Here is a 17,595-nt window from a genome sequence, read left to right on the forward strand (position 1 = left end):
ACCCAGAACTTCCCACGGCATTGTTACAGAGGACAGAGAAGTGTTTGGGTTCTTTCTTTGCCGACAGTAATTAGGTCGAAGAGCCTCCTTTTGGATCTTTGACACCTATAATGCAAATATATCAATGTGGAATTATGCAAATCTTGGTGGCAAAGGTTTGGGGACCTCATCCCAACCCCAGTAGAATTCAGGATCATAGGTGAGCTGGAGCCTATCCCACCTTGAACTGAAGTTCATCATACAGGCTGGTCATTGTTTTAGTTTCGCACTCACTCTGCTTTAATTTCACGTTTGCCAATAACAGTAGCGACGCCCCCACGCCGCGAGGGAGGCGTGTCTGTTGTTGTAGTCATAATTCCTGGAAAAACACACGACGACACGATTAGCAATAAAATATTTTATTCATTGAATTACGAGCATCCACTGAAAGCTCCTCCATGTTGGACAATTGGAGATATCATAAAGTCCTTCACAGATGCGGCAACTTAAAACCTTGAAGCCCTCGCTGTCGGGTTTATTTCTGACTCCAGAACTCTTGCTGCCATCTCCATGGAAACAGGGAAAGCCCCACACGTTGCCACGGGAACCACGCTGAATATATGTAATGTGTCTTTATTTCACCGGGACGAGAGAGAGAGAGCTCCTCTGCAATGCTGCGCTGTTCTGCAATATGAACACGTGTGCTTCTGCTACCCGGCTCACTTGGCCATGTCCTCGGCCACGGCCTTGCCCAGCTTGTCCTTCAGATACGCCAACTTCTGACGGTCCGTCTTGAGCTCCAGCCACTCGTAATATGGAACCTGAAACACAAAAGGCATCGTGTTCATTTATTTGGATTTTTGGATAGTCGGCAGTCTTCCTCAGACCTCCGACACGGTTGACATGTTAGAGGTTAACAAACTGGGTTGGAATCTCTGGCACTGCTCTAAACGAGTTCAAATCCCATCTGGTGGACAGGAAGTACTTGGTTGGAATTGGTAACCATGTCTGAAACCCAATGGCTATGATCCGTGGGGTTCCCCAGGGGTCAATCCTGCGACTCATATTGTTCAGTCTGTACATGCTGCCTTTACGCTAGCTGATACGCAGTTTTTTTTTTAAACAAAGTTTGATGTAGTTGCAGATGGAATTGTTTACCACAAAGTGGTTTCCCTACATATTATAGATAAAAACTTATTTATATCAATGATTAAATGGGATTAATCCTGAGTTAACTATGGACATAAGCGGTAGAAAATGAATGAAAGATTATTAGCTGGAGCCTATCCCAGCTGTCTTCGGGCAAGAGGACGGCTACACCCCGGACTGGTGGCCAGCCAATCACAGGGCACATATAGACAAACAACCATTCACACTCACATTCATACCTATGGACAATTTGGAGTCGCTAATTAACCTAGCATGTTTTTGGAATGTGGGAGGAAACCGGAGTACCCGGAGAGAACATGCAAACTCCACACAGAGATGGCCGAGGATGGAATTGAACTCGGCTCTCCTAGCTGTGAGGCCTGCGTGCTAACCACTCCAACACCGTGCAGCCCATGGACATAATCATTGACATTGTACAGACGAAGAAAAAGGACGTACATCCACGATGATGAAGCCAGCTAGCTGCAGGTGTCGCTTCATCATGCTAAAGCGCCCCAGCAGGTCTTTACTCTTGGAGCCGAAGTTAGGGAATTCCCAAGTCAAGAAAGCGATCCTGAACACAACACAGAAAGCAACGTGACTTCAGACGAATGAAGACTTAATGATAATGAAGATGTGGAATCGAAATAAAACAGGAGCGGACTCACCGTCGTGACCCCTCAGGTAGCGTCTGCTGTCCTCCCCCACCTAGAAGATGAGGAGCTGTCATCTTTGATAATTCAATAGGCTTGACGTCACAGTCGATTAGCACCTCCCCCTCTGGAGCAGAAAAACAAGCAAACATCTAGTTATCCATATATGGATCAACATATTGGGACACTATGGAAGTCGCCCCCCCCTTACCAATAGTCCATCCATAAACGGTGCTGACCCCAGTGCGGAGCATGTCCGTCCTCCCGCCCACCAAAGCGTGCAAAGCCTCTCTCAGGCTGCTCTGCAGTGGCGAGAGGGAGGAGCTACTGGCCGGAGCAGCCGCGGCAGCGTTCATGACGGATGAGGTAGCTGCCGGCTCTGAGGATTCGGGATGCTCCAAGTGCAGCGTGGCGGCGAGGTGGAGGAGCTTCAGCCGGTAGTTCTCCACCCGAGCAGGACTGCCGTCTGATTAGTGGGTGTGGGAAATGACATCATCACACTTACAGCAACGGAAATGTACCTTGTGGCACTCGGTTATGACGCGCTTCCGACCTGAGAGCTTTGCGACGTGTCCCTGCTGCATGAGGGGGGTGAGATAGTGGGGCCTGGCTTGCTGGAGCACACACAGCGACCAGGCCACGTCCGTCCTCAGGAAGGGCTCCAGGCCTGACAGGGAGCCCTCCATTACGGGATGAACCTGAACACAACGTCAAAGCACAATATGGAGTATGAACGATCAAAACCTTGTGAATGAAAATAGAAATATTCATTGGTACTTTGTTGTTACTGTATGAGGGACGGAATAATAATAATAATAATAATAATAATAATGATCCACCCTCGGCCATCTCTGTGTGGAGTTTGCATGTTCTCCCCGTGACCCTAGTGAGGATGAGTGGTAGAAAATTAATGAAATGAAACTGACTTTTGGGGGCTGCACGGTGGACGAGTGGTTAGCGCACAGACCTCACAGCTAGGACACCCGAGTTCAATCCCACCCTCGGCCATCTCTGTGTGGAGTTTGCATGTTCTCCGGGTTTCTCCGGGTACTCCGGTTTCCTCCCACATTCCAAAAACATGCTAGGTTAATTAGCGACTCCAAATTGTCCATAGGTATGAATGTGAGTGTGAATGGTTGTTTGTCTATATGTGCCCTGTGATTGGCTGGCCACCAGTCCAGGGTGTACCCCGCCTCCCCCCGCGACCCTCGTGAGGAAAAGCAGTAGAAAATGAATGAATGAAAAATAATAATAATAACAACAACAATCCCAATATGGCCCGGAATAGTCGCTAGGTTAGATGGGTCTTCTTTCCACAGATAACAAATTGACACCAGATCTTATTTTCATAACGACCGATTAATCTACGCTAATACCCATCAATAATCCGGAGTGCATGTTAGCTTTCTACCATATTGGCGAGTACCTTATCAAAGAACTGTTCTCCTTTGCTAGGCTGGAATCCCAGTCTGGCAAACGTCATGATCAGGTTACACAACTGCAGAGTGCTGTACTTCTCTCCGTGCTCCACGTAGTGCTGGGAAGGAAACATATCCATATGTAAAAAATCCGTCATCTTGATCTTTACGTCTGCGTTTCTGACCTCGGCAAAGGCCTCAAAGAGCGGGATATGAAGCCATTTCAGGAAGCCCAGGGACTTTGCGAAGCGGGTGACGTCACTAGACGTCAGTTCAGGGACTTTGGGCATCAACTCCGATGCCATTCGCTGAAACACCTGAGACTGGTGGAAACTCAGCTTCCCTGGAGAAACAGCAGATGTTTCACCAAACAATAATAAGCATGAATATCTCTCATATAAATGCGTTATGTGTTATTATGATACTACCATATGCAAAGCCCATATCCAGTATTAGTGACGTGGTGAATTCTGACGACGGCCTCTGCAGGAGGTGGTAGGACAGCGCCCGGAGGAGGGGCACAGATCTGCGGCCCATGGTCGCCAAAGCCACGCACACTTTGCGGATTCCTTCCGCTGAAAAGCTTTCGGCGAGCTCCAAAGCCTAGCGAGCGAGATAAGAGAAGGAATAGCATTTATTTACTGTCGATATAAACAATATAGTTTACCTTCTTTCATGACTCTTCCCGAAGACATGATGTGGCAGTGAGATCAACACCTTCCTGTTTTGCTGCGAGTTATTTCTCCAGTAACTAAAAATAAATAACTCATGACAAAACAGGAAGGAGGTGTCAGTTGCGTCAGTTTAAGATAAAATGAAGATAAAAGTAACCTCAAACATTTATCACTTTTATTTGTTATATTTATATATTACATGTATATTATATTTATATATATTATATTTTTCTAAATATTTTAAGCATGTGAAAGTATGTAAAACAAAACAAAAAAAAATATAAAAACGTGTTTTGTGGTAACATTGTTGAGAGTCAACTGCCGATGACATCATCAACGGGTGACGTAACTTCCAGTTGCCATTTTCTTAAGCTAGCTAAATATGCTAACAAGGGCGTTTATAGTAAAAACACATTAAGGAAGGACAGATGGAGGCACCATACTGTACACTAACCAAGGCTATGTTTTGGTGTACATTTTTGCTAACCGAGGTTCGATTGTAATGATTTACTTAACTGCAGAGAGTACCAGTGCTATTTAATTTTCTGTAGACGTCATTCATTGCTTTTCTGTACCGCTTATCCTCACTTGAGTCGCGGGGATGCTGGAGCCTATCCCGGTGAATATTAGAATTCAGACATTCGGACTATATTTACTCAACTGAAGAGAGTACCAGGCTTATTTTAGAGATCATATATTATTTAATTACATTTATTTTACCCAACGTAAGGGATGAGCTGGAGCCTATCCCAGCTGGCTTAGGGCGAAAGGACCGCCGTTGAGACGCTTCAGTCTTCCAACCAAATGCGACCTACCTTGTCCTCCAGCCTGTCCATCAACGTCGGCGACATGTATTGTCCCTTGGCGATGAGCGCGCTGACGGTTTTGGCATCGGAGATTTCAGTCCAGCGTAGCTCCAACTGTTTCAGCGCCGCGTTGACGATGGCCACGTCCTGCTGCCCCTTCCTGCCGGTCCCCCACTCGGCCAGGAACGCCACCTGCTTGTAGTTGAGCCTACGGATTCGCCACATGACCTCGGTTTGGATGGAACCCAACACCGGATCAGAGTTGGGGACGCCCATGACCCAGAGCGCTCGCAACACGGACACGAGGGTGCTGTTCCACACGGACGGCGTCTGGAAGAGAAACAACTCTCATGAGCACGTGTTTGATGCCGCTTAGCGAATTAAAATTCCTTACGTGCTCCGTTATCGTATCCATGATGTCCCGCAGCCTTGAGTCCATTCCTGATGAGTCTTGGTAAAACCTGGCCCCCGTCTTCTGCACCAACTTAATCCAAGCCAACAGAGTACTAGCAGCTTGGTTAGCATTTCCCCCGTGTTGTTCCCAGGCGATCAAAATGTCCTCCGGCGCCGTCGCCTTCTCCACCGTCTCATCCAGCTGCGTGCGAATCGGCATAATCGGGAAAGCGTCGTCTTTCGGCATCAGCCTGCCGTCACACAACCACCTCTTGGACACCAAAGCGCAACACCGAGTCCTCTGCAGCTCAAGCATCCTGGCTGCTGATGGGGGCGGGCGGGCGGCTGGAGTCTGGGAGGAGGCCCGACACAGGAGGCGGGCGTACCTGCCCAGGAAACGGGTCGCCATCGCGGTGAAGTGATGAGGTCAGGCGGCACCGGGCTCTTTGGAGAGAACGTTCCCACTATTCAGCAGTCCCAAGACACCATTCCACATTAAAACTGAAACGGCAAAGGACAACACAATTATTTATTACCGTCAGCAAAATTCACCAAAATGTGATAAAAAGCATTCCGAACTCATATACTCCATGTTGTCCCACTGTGACAAGGAGTTATCTAAACGGGACCCCCAAGAGTCTCCGGCAGAGCCGTCACGTAACGTCAAATGCTGACCTTGTCGCGGAGAGGAAGAGCTCCCAAAGCAGCACTTTCGCCTCTTCTCGCGGGACTTTTTGCAAACAACAGCCGCCGGCGACGAAGCGCAGCACCGTCGGCCGTCACAAAAAGGCACAATTCATGTGAAAAATGAATGACATACTTGCTTAAAAGCGCTTCACATGGAAGAGTGTGCCGAGAGGGGGCTGTCGCGGGGAAATGACGTAGACGGAAGTATTACGTCAATTTTGGACGCTCGTGGACTTAAAATAAAAGAAATAAGTAGCTTTCAATTTTTTTGGTTTTAGTCAATTATTTTGACGAGCATTTTTTAAATTAACATAATATAGCTGTTCTTCTGTTGAACATTAATCGTCGACTAAAGCAAATGAGTAATACCGCCCCCTACAGGACTGGAGTACTGTATCTAGTTACTTTGTGGGTATTCATTTTGAATTCAATGCATTTGCTCTTTTTCGTTTATTTTATCATACCGCAATAGAGCATTGTTATTTTCCACACCCTGTATAAATATTTAAGGCATAATAACACATGTAAATTACTAATTACAACCAACAAATGCTGCCAGTGTACTACGCTTAGTAGTGGTTACGTTTATTTATGAAGAATGAAAGTTATTAAAATTAATCTTATGTAATCTGATTGAAGCGAGGCTCGACTGAGAAATAATCGAGCTGCACTTGAACACAACCCACGTGCATGAAGATGCAGCCATAATGTGACGTAGTTACAAAACATACTTGCTATTCCGTCTAGTGACCAGCAGAGGGCGTGAGCGTCCAAGTGTTGCTGCGACCGTTCAGTTGACTGGTCGCCATATAGCAATGTAAATGGTTTTTACAATATTAAACATCTTAATGCTGTTTAATGTGTATTTTTCCTATTATATTCATAAATGTTTTGGTATAAATATGTTTGCTATTGAATATAGTCTACAAGACAGCTAAGCCAGACTAACAATTTGTCAATAAATGACCCACAACTGTAACTGAATTCAGCGTTTTTTTAATCATTAACTAAAAAAAATGTATATAAAAATCTGTACATCAGCAAAAAAGAAACCAATCAAAAGCATTGGTGATCCACATCTAACTCAACAGGAAGAGAATACAGGTTTTAGTGATGATCTTTTACCACCAACACCCTGTTACAGCAGTTACACAACAAGATGCTGACGTGTCCTCCAGTAGTACTGCTCGTTAGAAGAAACCTTAGGAGCTTTGGTGGCACAAAAACAAAAGTGAGTGGAGTTCTATCCTGAGTGGGCCACTTGATTGGAGGAAAGATGGCTGCATTAAACCACATTATTAGCACTTGAACGCCAACCATGCTACCACAATGACTTCTGAAGTCAAAGGCACTTCCAGTAACGTTTGGCCTTGTTAGCCTGCATAGGAGGAGAGGTTGGCCGTTCCATATTGCATATTTCTCGGGATTGATTTTTGATGTTAAGGCAGAAAAATATGATTCAATTTCTCGATAGGAGGTAAAAGAAAGTCCCTTGAGGAATATAATGATTGTGCGGGAAACAAGTGGCATAGCGTGTCATTTCACATTGTGGTTAAATGCCGCTGGAGTCATAGTATGAAAGATAGTTTCTCAGCAACATAGCACACGTCAATAAAACAAAAACAAAACAATGGCACATTAAGCTACGGTGGAAATAAATGTTTTCCATGAGGTCCTGATAATGGTAATGGTTCTATTTCATTTGAACATGCATCAGATTACAATTGAATGCATCCCATAATCAGTTCACAGTTCCACATGTCCAAAAGGAGTAGTAAGAAGCAGAGCTTATTAAATCCTACCCCTCCATTTGGTACTTTTACAATCAGTAACTGTTACATTTGTTCACTTCCTGCTTTCCTAATATAGTTTAAGTGATTTATTTTATTTTGTGTAATGATTTATTTTTGTTTTATTTTTATTAAATCCTACCCCTCCATCTGGTACTTTTACAATCAGTAACTGTTACATTTGTTCACTTCCTGTTTTCCCAACATAGTTTAAGTGATTTATTTTATTTTGTTTTAATGATTTATTTTAGTTTTATTTTAGTTTTAGTTTTATTAAACCCTACCCCTCCATCTGTTACTTTTACAATCAGTAACCGTTACATTTGTTCACTTCCTGCTTTCCTAATATAATTTAAGTGATTTTATTTTAATTATTTATTTGAGATTTATTTTAGTTTTATTTAATTCATTTTTATTTTTGTCACGTACCAAAGTAGGAGGTGATATGAGCATCCAATGACATAATGGGTACCATAGTAAGTGTCAATATAGTGATATATATAGCACATCATGACTGGTTCAAGACTCTTCATCCTTGTATTTAGCAAACATCAACTACTTGTATTGTTTCTTGAATTGGCTCATCGTTGTGCATTGTTTGATTTCCTTACTCAATCCATTCCATAGTTTGATTCCACATACTGAAATGCTATGGCTTTTTAACGTCGTCCTAGCATAGAAGTGTTTCAAATGTACTTCTTCCCTGAGATCATATTTCTCCTCTCTTGTAGAGAAGTATCGGATGACATTTTTAACTAATAGCTCATTTTTAGCCTTATGCAATATTTTAGCTGATTGAAGATGAACTATATGAGCAAGTTGGAGTATTTGTGATTTTAGAAATAAGTATGTTCTCTGTAGGCGGCATTATGAATTATCCTTACTGACCTTTTTTGCAGTACATTTAGCGAGTGAAGATTGCTTTTATAGTTATGAGCCCATATTTCCACACAATAAGTAAGATATGGTAGAAACTAAGATTAGGTTGATTAGAGGAAGCCAAAGTGATTGTCCAATGGAGCGGTTAGAAGGCATTGTGTAATACTGCAGCATCGTCAGGTGAGAAACGAGACACAAAGTGCTATCCGTGCTTCCCCTTAGCCGGTTTCTGCCCAAACCTTCTATCAGCCGTGTTCCAACGGAGCCCACGTTAGAACTCCTTGGGCTGAGGTAGAGATGACGCAAGCGGAACACGCGACATATCCGTGCAAATCCATCCACGTTTTTCCGTGATCTCTACAACATCTGCTCGTTGTTCACGCTTTTCCTGTTCTTCACACCGTCTCCGTCTTTCAGCTTCTGCAGAGACAATCTGTCAGCCATTTTCCCTCCTTTCTGGTCCGCCTCGACGGACAAGCGGTCCGAGTCCCGGTCCTTCTCGGGCTCCTCGTCGGGGTAAATGACGAGGAAACAGGCAACCAGGAAAGCGAGGAAAGAGCTGCCGGAGGCCACCATGGGAATGACCCGCACGGTGCCCACGGCCTTGATGACGGCGCCCAATGCTGACGCCACCAGAATCTGGCTTATGTAGACCTGGACACAGAGACCATAAGACACAAGGTCGTTATTCGAAACGTACACAAATGTTTCCGATTGGCAATACGTTGAAATATTTCATTTTGTCCATAGCCAACTCATAATTAATCACATTTAATCCCAGATTAAATAGTTTATCGATACGTAGGGATTTAAATCTCTTTATGAAAAACGATAACTAAATCACATGTTATGTAAATGGATGTCATATTTGGAAATATGAACCATTACATGATTAGAAATCCCAGTTTTTGCATATTTAATGCAAGTAGGGATGCACGGTGGTCGAGTGGTTAGCACGCAGACCTCACAGCTAGGAAACCAGGGTTCAATTCCACCCTCGGCCATCTCTGTGTGGAGTTTGCATGTTCTCCCCGGGTACTCCGGTTTCCTCCCACATTCCAAAAAACATGCTAGGTTAATTGGCGACTCCAAATTGTCCATAGGTATGAATGTGAGTGTGAATGGTTGTTTGAAAAATGGGAAGTCGGTATCACGTGATGTTGGTGTTTACATTTTACTGGGCATGCCCCATTGACTATTCTGGTTGATTATAGCAGCGCATGTAGACACGCGATTGGAATATTCCTTTCCATGGATACCATCGCTTTCGGAAAGGTCATTCGGAAAGAGAGCTAAATTAGCTAAATTAGCTAAATGGACTCACCTGGCATGTTAAGATGGCGCAATCAATCCCGAACCCTCTTCTCGTATTGGCCGGACTGTGATGGATGTACTGAGGAAGGAAACCGCAGAGGAGATGTGACGTCCGCTCGGGAAATTGTGTTCAATTCCGCGTGAATACCTCTTTGATCTCATGGTACTGCCCGAGTAAAGCGTACGGACAGTAAGACATGCTCATGGAGCTGACGCCCATGCTGCTGATCATCACCATGGCAACGTAGACATTCGGGAAGATGGCCATGACGGCGGTTCCTGAGGTTAGAAACGGGAGGGGTATGTGAAGGGGACTTGAACACGCGGCTACGCTTTCGTCGTGTCTGACCTATGGAGAAGCCCAGGGTGCCGACGATGTAGATGACTTTGATGCTCAGGTCAAAGTTATCCAGGTATTTCTGAAGGATGGCTGCACAATCCGGGGATGATTTGGTAACGTGGAAACGTGACATGCTTTCACGGGACGTGTGCGGTTTTACCTGAGCTGACGGCAGCAGTTGCAGCATAGACCACAAGTCCCCAGCACCCCATCTGGACTCCGCTGTTATAATTCTGGAACTCCGTGGAGTTGACTGGCGCCTGGGGAAACATTGACTCATTCAATACCGTCTGATTTAAAAAAAAAAAACGATTTATCAAGTCACACGGAATATTGTGTTCTTACATCATCATCAAAAGCTGTGAGGGTACCAAAAAATATGATAAATCCAAGAGGAAAACAACGTCCGGGGGTACCTGGGGGTCTCCATGGTAGATGACTTGCCCCATGAAATCGGTGTAGAAGACGGCTTCGGCGATGTAGGAGAACCATGTGACCAAGTGACACACACACAGCCTCCACAGCTGCTTCGGCATCTGCAGAATGAAAAGGACATTATTATTATTATTATTATTTCGCAAAACAAAAACATAATGACTTGTTTGGAATCAATATTTAAAGTATTTAAAGGGTGTCCAAACTGCGGCCCCCAGCTGTCTCGTTATTGGTCCATGGCATATGCTATAAATATATTTGGACAAAAAAATGAAGTGCATTAATTTTACAAGAATAAAGATTTTCAAAAAAAGTTGGAAAAATGTAATAAAATAATTTAATAATAATTTATAATAAAATTAAAAATTTAATAAATTTAATATAATAATATGAGAAAAAGAAGAAGAAAGACATTATTCTTTTGAAGACATCATATTATGAATTTTGTAATTTTGAACATTTTGTAATTTTCAACAAAAAGTAGGTTATGAAAAAAGTAATGTTATGAGAATTAAGTCAAAATATTATGGGAATAAAATCATAACTACATGAAAAAGTGGAAATAGTTGAATAAAAAAAAAACTCAAATGAAAAAAAACAGCCATAATTTGTGAAAATAGTGTCATTTTTGTAGCATAAAAGTGAACATATTAGAAAAACATATTGTTATGAAGTCATAATATATATTGCCATTTTTTGGAAAATTAGGTTTGGGGGGGAAAAATCATAAAATAGACAGAATATTGAAAACCTACAAAAGTTTAAATATTTGAAAAAAAAATGGGGAAATCTTTTCGACCTATATCACACATTTCTTGAAATATACAGTATATAATATCTTAGCATCTTATAATATAAATATGAAAATGTCCTTGCATCCTTTCCTAACCTTCAACATGGAGAGCCAGAGCAGCCGTACAGTGGTGCCCTTGTCAGACTGGCTGTCGCTGCTGGAGGCCTCCGAGGACATACTGCTGGTGGAAAGCTGAAAGTCCCTCCTGTCTCCTCGCCGCTGCAGATCGCTCAGGTCGTTCAGACTGCGGGACGTGGTGATGGGCTGAGGGCTCGAGGCGGTTGCCCGTCGCAGTCTGTGGCGATGCGATCCCACTCGTCCGTAATACGAGAACGTGAAAGACGGCTAAGGAATCAAACACATTTGAATGTCAGTCTGTTTTTTTTTTTAAATGAATAATTGACTTTGAAGGACATTTTGAAAATTACTTGTCGGTAGAAAGTGTGCTTGTGTGGCCGCGGAGACGTGGAGGCGCTGAGGAGGCGGGTGCCGGGTTTATTGGAGGTGTGGCTTTTGTTTGAATTGCAGCGCTCCGTGCCTGCATTGAGGCCGTTAGACAGCTTGGTCTGCTCCAGGGAGGAAGGGAAAAAAGATGAGTGATGCTCACCGCAACGTAACCAGACGTGAGAGACCTCCTTCACCTTTGGTTTCACGTGTGAGCCCGGAGAGGATGGACTATTTGTGTGACCGTTGAGTTCGGAAAAGGCTGAATCTCCGGAATGCACAACCGCCATCCCGTCTGGAAGTCTGGGTGTGCTCGCAATTCCGCCGTCTGAAGGTTTAAAAGAATCTTGCGGACCCTCCTGGATTTCGGGTAACACATGGTGCACCTCTGGAAAGAAGAGCTGGAGCGTCGGGTCCAGATCAGGATCCAGCTTGATTGTCGTGTCTGGCATGGCTAAAACCGAATCACTTTTGCTACGCACTCGCTCCATAACCAGGAAGTCCATTTCCCTGGGCTCGGGATCTGATTGGTCGTCCTCTCTGCAAGAGGCGTCCTCCTCTGTGATTATGTCCAGAAGAGGTGGCGTGTGGCTTACAGGCCTGGAGGACGATTGGCTGTTCGATTCCCTTCTCCTTGTGGCTTTACGCTGCAGCGACGGCGCAAAGCGCCTCTCGGGAATGCTAAACATGTGCAGAATGACGGAGGTGATGAAGATGATGGCTGCAAAAAGGAAGAGCACTTGCTGCTGTGACTTAAAAGCTTGACCCAGAGCTGTGCCGGTCCAGTCCAGACCGCCGAGCATGTAGCCAATAGCGCCGCCGAGACCTGGAGAGGACATATTTACATTCATTCATTCATTTTCTACTGCTTTTTCCTCACGAGGGTCGCGGGGTTGCTGGAGCCTATCCCAGCTGTCGGTTCCCCAGGGGTCAATCCTGGGACCCCTATTGCATTTTGGCCAGCTAATACGCAGCTTTTTTTTTAAACATAAAATTTTATGTGCAACTACATCGACTTGTTTACCACAAAGTGGTTTCTCCTACAATATTATAGATAAAAACTTATTTCTATCTACGATTAAATGGGATTAATTCTGAGTTAACTATGGACATAAGCGATAGAAAATGAATGAATGTGAAGTGAATCAGCTGGAGCCTATCCCAGCTGTCTTCGGGCGACAGAGGCGGGGTACACCCTGGACTGGTGGCCAGCCAATCACAGGGCACATATAGACAAACAACCATTCACACTCACATTCATACCTATGGACAATTTGGAGTCGCTAATTAACCTAGCATGTTTTTGGAATGTGGGAGGAAACCGGAGTACCCGGAGAAAACCCACGCATGCCGAGGGTGGAATTGAACCCTGGTCTCCTAGCTGTGAGGTCTGCGCGCTAACCACTCGTCCACCGTGCCGCCCGAATATTTACAAAGGAATGCTATTGTTTTGTTTATATAATATTTCCTTTCCTACAGCATGATAAGTCATTGATGCCTTTCCGATGGATGCTTTGTTATGCATGGAAAAGTTACCTGCAGAAAAGGCATGGATATTTAGCGCCATATCTTGCTCCTCTGTGTCAGCCACATCCAGAAGATAAGCTCTGATGGGTCCATCACAGGCATCAGCGCAAAAGTCCAGCACCACCACTCCTAAAACGGTGAGAACGATCCCTATTGGTTGGCTTCCCGCACGGTCACCGATGGAAAGGCCTGGAAAAAAAAACACACACGGAAAATGATCAGGCTGCGGACAATCCAAACAGAAATGTGCTTTGCGACTTTTCACCCACCTATCAAGGATCCATTTAAAAACAATGCCATACCCAGCAGGACGCCAACACACAACGCGAGTATAAACGGCCTCCTGCGGCCCCAACGCAGCGTACAGCGGTCGCTGGCTGAGCCCATCACAGGTGTGAAGAAGAGACCCAGGACGGGACTGAGGAACCACGTGAGACTGTAATACTGCTCGGGAAGGCCTGAAACGCACACAATACAACGATTCATTCAAGACGAGCGAGTCATAGGACGGTTGATATTGACAACGGAACCTTGTCTACCATTCCGGTCTCCATCACAGGGCAGCGATGTTCAATAGTAGCATCCTTGGTATTTTAATCAAAAGTTTATCTTTCAATGAATCACTTCTTTATGACGCAACTTTGAGCTGATGTCTTGCAACACATTGGATTTCAACATTGTTTTGTTGTGCATTAACTTCAACCGAGTCAGCCATTTAAGGTGAAACAACGTCTGTTGATGTAAAGCAAAGTCCAGGGTACCTCGAGAGAACCAGTAACTCGGAGGTGACCGGTTAATAGGACAGAAATAGCAACCAATCGTGACGAAGCGTGACCGTGATGAGCCTGCCATATGCGCCGCGCTCACATTGGCAGATTTAAAGCCAGGCACTCTCGCTCCAGCAAAACAACAAAACCCAAAATTTTCCATCCCTTCTAGAGAAGTGGAGCTTTGTTTTCATCTCGATTGGATTCCAAGCCAGTCAGCTGGCTGGTTCTCACGGGAAGAACATGTTACCCACGCTGCCTTCCTCCTCCGCTGAGGTCTCCGCCCCCCCACCCCCCCCCCCCCCCCCCCCCCCCCCCCCCCCGAGTCAACGTGTTTAGCTACACTTTCACAGCATGGCAGAGGCCAAACAAAGACGCTTCCGAGTTTGCCCCTTTTGGTTTGAGCAGCACCTTTGCACAAATGAAAACCTTATGGCGGTTAAGGAAATGTGTTTTTTTTTTTGGACTGCAAACTTGCCACTACGATTCTGTTGTCTGATTTCAGATCAACATTTGCAATAAAAGTGACCGTTATTAATCAGTAAGATTCTCTCTTCAATCGCCATTGTTTACTCATGACCAAAAATATGCCGCAACACTTAGTATTTAACTATATTATATAATAATATAGGCGGCACGGCGGTCGTGTTGTTAGAGCGCAGACCTCACAGCTAGGAGACCAGGGTTCAATTCCACCCTCGGCCATCTCTGTGTGGAGTTTGCATGTTCTCCCCGTGCATGTGTGGGTTTTCTCCGGGTACTCCGGTTTCCTCCCACATTCCAAAAACATGCTAGGTTAATTGGCCACTCCAAATTGTCCATAGGTATGAAAGTGAGTGTGAATGGTTGTTTGTCTATATGTGCCCTGTGATTGGCCGGCCACCAGTCCAGGGTGTACCCTGCCTCTCGCCTGAAGACAGCTGGGATAGGCTCCAGCACCCCTGCGACCCTCGTGATGAACGAATATAATAATATAATATAACTAATATAATATATTAGTATATTAAGACACATTGAAAGAATAAAATGTATAGGTACTCACCGCCAATACATGATCATGTAAGATGATCCATGAACAGACGTGATCGGAGTCATGGTGCAGCCAGAGCACACAGCTACGGTGCGTTCAAGAGCCGATGAAAAAAGTGCGAAATTTTAACGCGTCCAAAACATCAGTGAAACATAAAGAGATAAAAATATAAAAATGTCTAACAGTATATGCTAGATATTTTAAATAATTACTGACTTGTGATGAGTGATATATGTGTTATGGTCTATTTACACAGGAAAAACACATGAATATTTATTTACTTTGTACCACAATATCGCGGTACGCGGTATATTTGCGGTACCTTGAATGTTGAAAAGCTAATTTGTATTCCCCTAGCCGCAATCTCGTCATATGACATCGTTAACAAATGCGTTTCTACCACCTGACATGAGCCTAAAAGGTACATTACACTAAAAAAACACTAGAGGAAAATAACAAGACTACAGAGAAACTAATCCGTGGACTCCTGCATATTTTGCATAACATTGCAAAGTTAGAAAAAGGAAACGGCCTCTTCCATTTTTTTTTTTTTTTTAACTGATCTTTCTCCCAATATTGCCAACACGGGGAAAGACGGTGAGAGAGAAATGTGCTGTGCTGGACATTCTTGACATACCAGGAAAAAATGCCTTTGTTCGGTTTGCCACGGACATAGCTCGTAGCTATTGCTGGGCGTGCAGGTTAACGTGACACGTGTTGCAGTACGCATGCCGGGGATAGTCAACAACCTCTTTGGCTGGGTTGGCTTTTAATGGTTTAACTATTTGTAGCAATATATTAATGATGTAATAAACTCGTGTGAGTTTATTACATCAGGTTTCTGTTTACCTGGCAAGCAGTGTCAACAGAACCTTTCGCGTGCATTGAACCAAAAGTAAACAATAACTGTATAGTGCTTTCTCAGGGTGCAATGTGCCATTGACTTGTTGTTATTTTAGCTAAGAATATATTAATGTGACAAAATGGACAATGTTTATTTCCACCATTAGGTTGTGTTTTTTTATGTGGGCCCCTAAGTCCATAATAATTATGGGTGCATATTCTATATAATCATCTGCTCTCCTAACCTGCAAGGAACCATACTTGTGTACTTAGGTTAATTCTTATAAGGTGTTTTGCTGCAGTCACATGACGCTGCATCCAGCCGACTCGCATAACTTGACGGGCCACTAATTTAAATGTGTGTTGAAACTTAATATTTAAATCCTTACCTATCTGGAGAAGCACCGGTGTGACCAAGGCAGTCTCCATGGCGTAGCAGAACTCCCGGCCAAACATCACCGCTCCGTGCATCACCCAGCGGTGCAAGGGGATCCGAGTACGCGTGGCGTCCTCGTCCGCCGCTTCCTCCGCATCGTCTCTCTCGTTTTTGCCATTGTTTGCGTCCTTTATTGGCTTCTTCTCTGAAGCCGCCAGTCCTTCCATTACCGCTTGTCTATTTAACTTTGTCCAGTTAAAATGTTATTATCTCCCTAGATGGGAATATAAAGCATCCATATATTCATCAGTCACAAAGTACCTACAGTATACATTGATTGAGGGCACACCGCCACACCTGCAACTGCCTGATGGTAGTAAAAAAATGATTCCATCCATTGTGCTTTTTGCAGGTTTATTCAGCAAAAATGATGCAGATGGAATCCTCGGTGTGACTTGTGCTAAATGAAAATGAACAGCCAGCTCCAAAAAAAAGGGATAATTGGAGGGCGGATGTGTGTGTGTTTTGAAGGTGAGGGTTGGACTTATTCGGTAACTGTGTTTGCAGTGGCCGCAAGGGTGTTTGGAGCTTTCAGATTGTGCAACATTTGCGTGTGCGTGCCTGCAGAGCATGTGCGGGGAGTGCCAAAGGGCGCTTGGAGCCAAAAGCGTGTGCACGTTTCCTTGACAAAGACTCCGACGGCGACCTGCAGAGAAACAGACAGGGCATTGCACAGACCGCCTCCGTTCGTTTCAGGCCATCTTCGACACGCACAACTTGGGTTTCAGTGCAGCTCACGGTATAGCTCACAAAAGGGAGTATTGAACGAACCGCTCCTAAAATACCCGTTCAGTTGCAAATGCTTTTTTTTTTGATTGGCTGGAGAGTCAGTTCACCGTTCCTTTTGCAGGGCGGGACTATCTCCGTGCTTGCCAGTCTGATCCTATCATCGCGACTCGCTCTGTGGGTGGGTGGGGTTAGCTGACTGAAAGACCGAGACTGACTCGGTGACCTCGTTCATTCCGTTCACAAAAAAGAACTAGTTCTTTTGACCCGTTCGTTCATAACCGACACACCATTAAGTCATCACGTGTTGTTTGCGATGTTGAGTCGGAACACATGTGAACGTTAGTGAACGGACTGACTCGACACGGCTGACCGGCTCACAGGCTCACGACCAATTGACCGAAATGAACGGATCTTTTTACTGAATGAACCGGTTCACTGAAATGAAAGCTTTTGCCCACCACTATGTACCGGTACTTTATAGTCTGTACAGTTTGTATCTAAAAGTACCA

At 44.5% G+C, this 17,595-nt stretch overlaps 1 protein-coding gene across 1 annotated transcript; it reads right to left on the bottom strand.

The window, feature by feature from the left end:
* Positions 1-382: 382 nt before the first annotated feature.
* tbrg4 (transforming growth factor beta regulator 4) lies at positions 383-17,458 on the bottom strand. Its single transcript, XM_078798031.1, has 21 exons — positions 16,311-17,458; positions 13,551-13,739; positions 13,291-13,470; positions 11,739-12,580; positions 11,407-11,655; positions 10,499-10,618; positions 10,243-10,342; positions 10,092-10,172; positions 9,891-10,021; positions 9,753-9,821; positions 8,790-9,082; positions 5,074-5,500; positions 4,689-5,009; positions 3,628-3,802; positions 3,385-3,542; positions 3,208-3,318; positions 2,335-2,479; positions 1,993-2,247; positions 1,797-1,908; positions 1,588-1,702; positions 383-800 (listed from the first exon to the last, which is right to left on the bottom strand). The coding sequence occupies exons 1-21, from the start codon at positions 16,522-16,524 to the stop codon at positions 699-701; spliced, it is 4,389 nt and encodes a 1,462-aa protein (XP_078654157.1). The 5' UTR covers positions 16,525-17,458; the 3' UTR covers positions 383-698.
* Between the last annotated feature and the right edge of the window lie 137 nt (positions 17,459-17,595).

This window comes from Doryrhamphus excisus, linkage group LG17 (assembly GCF_037039965.1).
Source record: "Doryrhamphus excisus strain RoL-2023G ecotype Guam linkage group LG17, RoL_Dexc_Guam_v1.1, whole genome shotgun sequence".
Classification (NCBI taxonomy): domain Eukaryota; kingdom Metazoa; phylum Chordata; class Actinopteri; order Syngnathiformes; family Syngnathidae; genus Doryrhamphus; species Doryrhamphus excisus.

Coding starts and splice junctions, on each gene's coding strand:
- tbrg4 (XM_078798031.1), bottom strand. CDS start 16,524: ATGGAAGGACTGGCGGCTTCAGAGAAGAAGCCAATAAAGGACGCAAAC. Junction 10,343..10,498: donor TCTACCATGGAGACCCCCAG/GTACCCCCGGAC, acceptor ATGTTTCCCCAG/GCGCCAGTCAACTCCACGGA. Junction 3,543..3,627: donor GGATATGGGCTTTGCATATG/GTAGTATCATAA, acceptor CTGTTTCTCCAG/GGAAGCTGAGTTTCCACCAG.